This window comes from Trichechus manatus, unplaced genomic scaffold (genome assembly GCF_000243295.1).
Source record: "Trichechus manatus latirostris isolate Lorelei unplaced genomic scaffold, TriManLat1.0 scaffold00126, whole genome shotgun sequence".
Taxonomy (NCBI): domain Eukaryota; kingdom Metazoa; phylum Chordata; class Mammalia; order Sirenia; family Trichechidae; genus Trichechus; species Trichechus manatus.
In genome coordinates this window covers 7,488,018-7,490,451 of record NW_004444062.1, presented here as the reverse complement: position 1 = coordinate 7,490,451, position 2,434 = coordinate 7,488,018, and the positions used below count along the sequence as shown (strand labels likewise).

Genomic DNA, 2,434 nt, shown 5'->3' with positions numbered 1-2,434 from the left:
GCTGCAATAGAGGCAAAGCTGGAGACCAAGTTACTGGAAGAGTGGTACTGTCGAGATGAGAACTCGGTGCCAGCAGCTTATTACCTCAGACCCAAATCAGAAATGCTGAAAAGCAATAAAAATGCAGTAAGTTTTCATTTCTCTGGAATATTGCCCTCCAAAGTATTTATCCAGTATTTTAAACGGTTTATATTATCCAAGGGTGGTTTTCTCCACAGAAAATTATAGTACGCAACAACATCACTCTTCCTTAGGCCCCAACTTCTTTTTTTCAAAAAGAAAAAAAAAACTAAATCGTAAGCTAAGAAACCTTTCAACTTTTTGATTCACCTGTCCCTTTAGCATCTCAGACATCTCTTCTGGAGTTATTTTCCTTCTTCCTAAATTATATCTTCTGGAAGTTCCTTTAATGAAGGTGTACTAGTGATAAACTTTCTCAACATTTGTTTATGGAAAATAGTCTTATTTTTCCATTTTCCTACAATGCATCTATTTTTTTATACTCTTCGGTATCTGTATGCTTCTTATATCTGTGGATTCATATAGTCCATGAGTGCTGGAAAATTCTCAGCCATCATCTTGTTGAGTAGTGTCTCTTCTCTATTATTTTTGTTCTTTCCTTTTTGGTCTTTAATTAGATGTACATTAAACCATCTCAGTCTATCCTCCATACCTTTTAACTCTCTTTCACATTATCAATTCCCTTATCTCCTTGTGCTTTCTTCAAGGAGATTGCTTTAGATCTTATTTTTCAGTTCACCAGTGTTTTCTTCAGCTGTATCTACTCAGTTCGTATGTTGAGTTTTCAAGGTTAACAGTTATATTTTTTATTTCATGAAAGATTCGGGGGTTGGTTTCAGGAGTTCTTTTTAAAATCTGCCTAGCTATTTTTATAGTCTCTCATTGTTTATTTTTGATTCAATATTTTTTCCTTTAAATGCTTCATGCAGAGTTCATTTCTGTTCTCATAACTGATTGTAGAATCTTAGGGTGATGTCATTTCACACATGAGTATGATGAAAACATTATTATTGTCTCCTCTCCAACTTGGTTCCCAAATCTACCTACTCTGTGTCCCCTGAAACTGAATAAGGGTGGAAGAGAGAAGGACTGGACTTACTCATTGCATAGAATTTCTAGAGAGATTGAAAAGATAGCACAGGTACTCATTCCTCTTCCAAAACGAACATCTTTGATATAGTCAGTAGCTCCAAGAGGAGGGGAGCCCTAGGTCAGCCACAGTTCTTCATTTAAGGATCTTGTATATTTGTCATTCTGATATTCAACATAAATCATTTTCTCCATGCAATATGAAATCATGTCAGAATCCTTGATCTTTCTTCTTCCCCCTCACATGCATGATTTAGGTTAATTATCTACAAGAATATTGCTTCTCTGGTTAGGAACATTTTGGTAAACCCAAATCATTCCCAGTTAAATATGCTAGGAGTAAATGTAGCAGCAAGTAAACATAGACATCAAAGATGGTGGTACTTTAGCTGAAAATCAGACAGACCCATAGGACAAAATGAGAATAAAAGGGCATACCAGCCCGGGAGCAAAGACTGGAAGGCAGGACGCGACAGGAAAGCTAGTAATAGGGAACCCGAGGTTGAGAAGGGAAAGTACTGACATGTCATGGGGTTGTAACCAATGCCATAAAACAATATGTGTACTGGCTGTTAAAATAAGCTAGTTGTTCTATAAACCTTCATCTAGTTCAATAAAAATTAGAAAAGATGATACTTCAGAAACTTGGTTTACACAGTGGTTTGGGAGCACGTGCTTATATGTTACTCTTTAATTATCTTCCACTGTATATTCTCCATTTGTTTCTGTGATCCTCTAGGGAAATTTAATTATTCTCAAAACTCCACGATACACTGAATAAATTATTTGTTAAATGAATGTGTGAGTAAGATGGTCATTGAGACTATATAAATGTTACTTTCTTGGTAAGAAGTTCTGCCATTTTTATTTTGGAGACAGTAAGCCACATGTTTTCTACCAAAACCACCTACTTTTCTTCCCATTCACTTCCTTGCTCCCTTAGTTGGGGGGAAAAATACTTACAAAGAGATCATTCTTAAGTGTTTTCCTGGAGCCTTGGGCCTCCCTGAAAATTGATAAATCTATTCCCAATGTCTCTTTAAAAGTGGATTATCCTTTAGTAAGGGAAAATAGCTAGTATTTCATATTTTAGTCTCATGACCATCTACCCATAGCATTTTGTCCATGCCTTCAGAGCGTATGTGTGTGAATGATGTTGGAGAGATGAATGAATTTAACCTAGAAATAATAGTATCAAAGAACCTTTATGCAAAATCATCGCTAGATTTGTGCTTTATTAAGAAAATAATGGCTTCCCTTTCTCTGCTGCCTTCAGTAATAAAACACCACAGTGAGCCTGAGAGTGTTAAAAAAAAAAAAAAAA

At 35.7% G+C, this 2,434-nt stretch overlaps 1 protein-coding gene across 1 annotated transcript in view; it reads left to right on the top strand.

The window, feature by feature from the left end:
- Positions 1 to 6: 6 nt before the first annotated feature.
- Positions 7 to 2,434, top strand: part of NWD2 (NACHT and WD repeat domain containing 2) — a gene marked incomplete at its 5' end in the record, with an annotated part of 22,833 nt that continues 20,405 nt past the window's right edge. The window contains one exon of the mRNA XM_012557928.1: positions 7 to 126. Within this exon, the coding sequence (XP_012413382.1) occupies positions 7 to 126 (120 nt within the window). The remainder of the gene's footprint in view (positions 127 to 2,434) is intronic.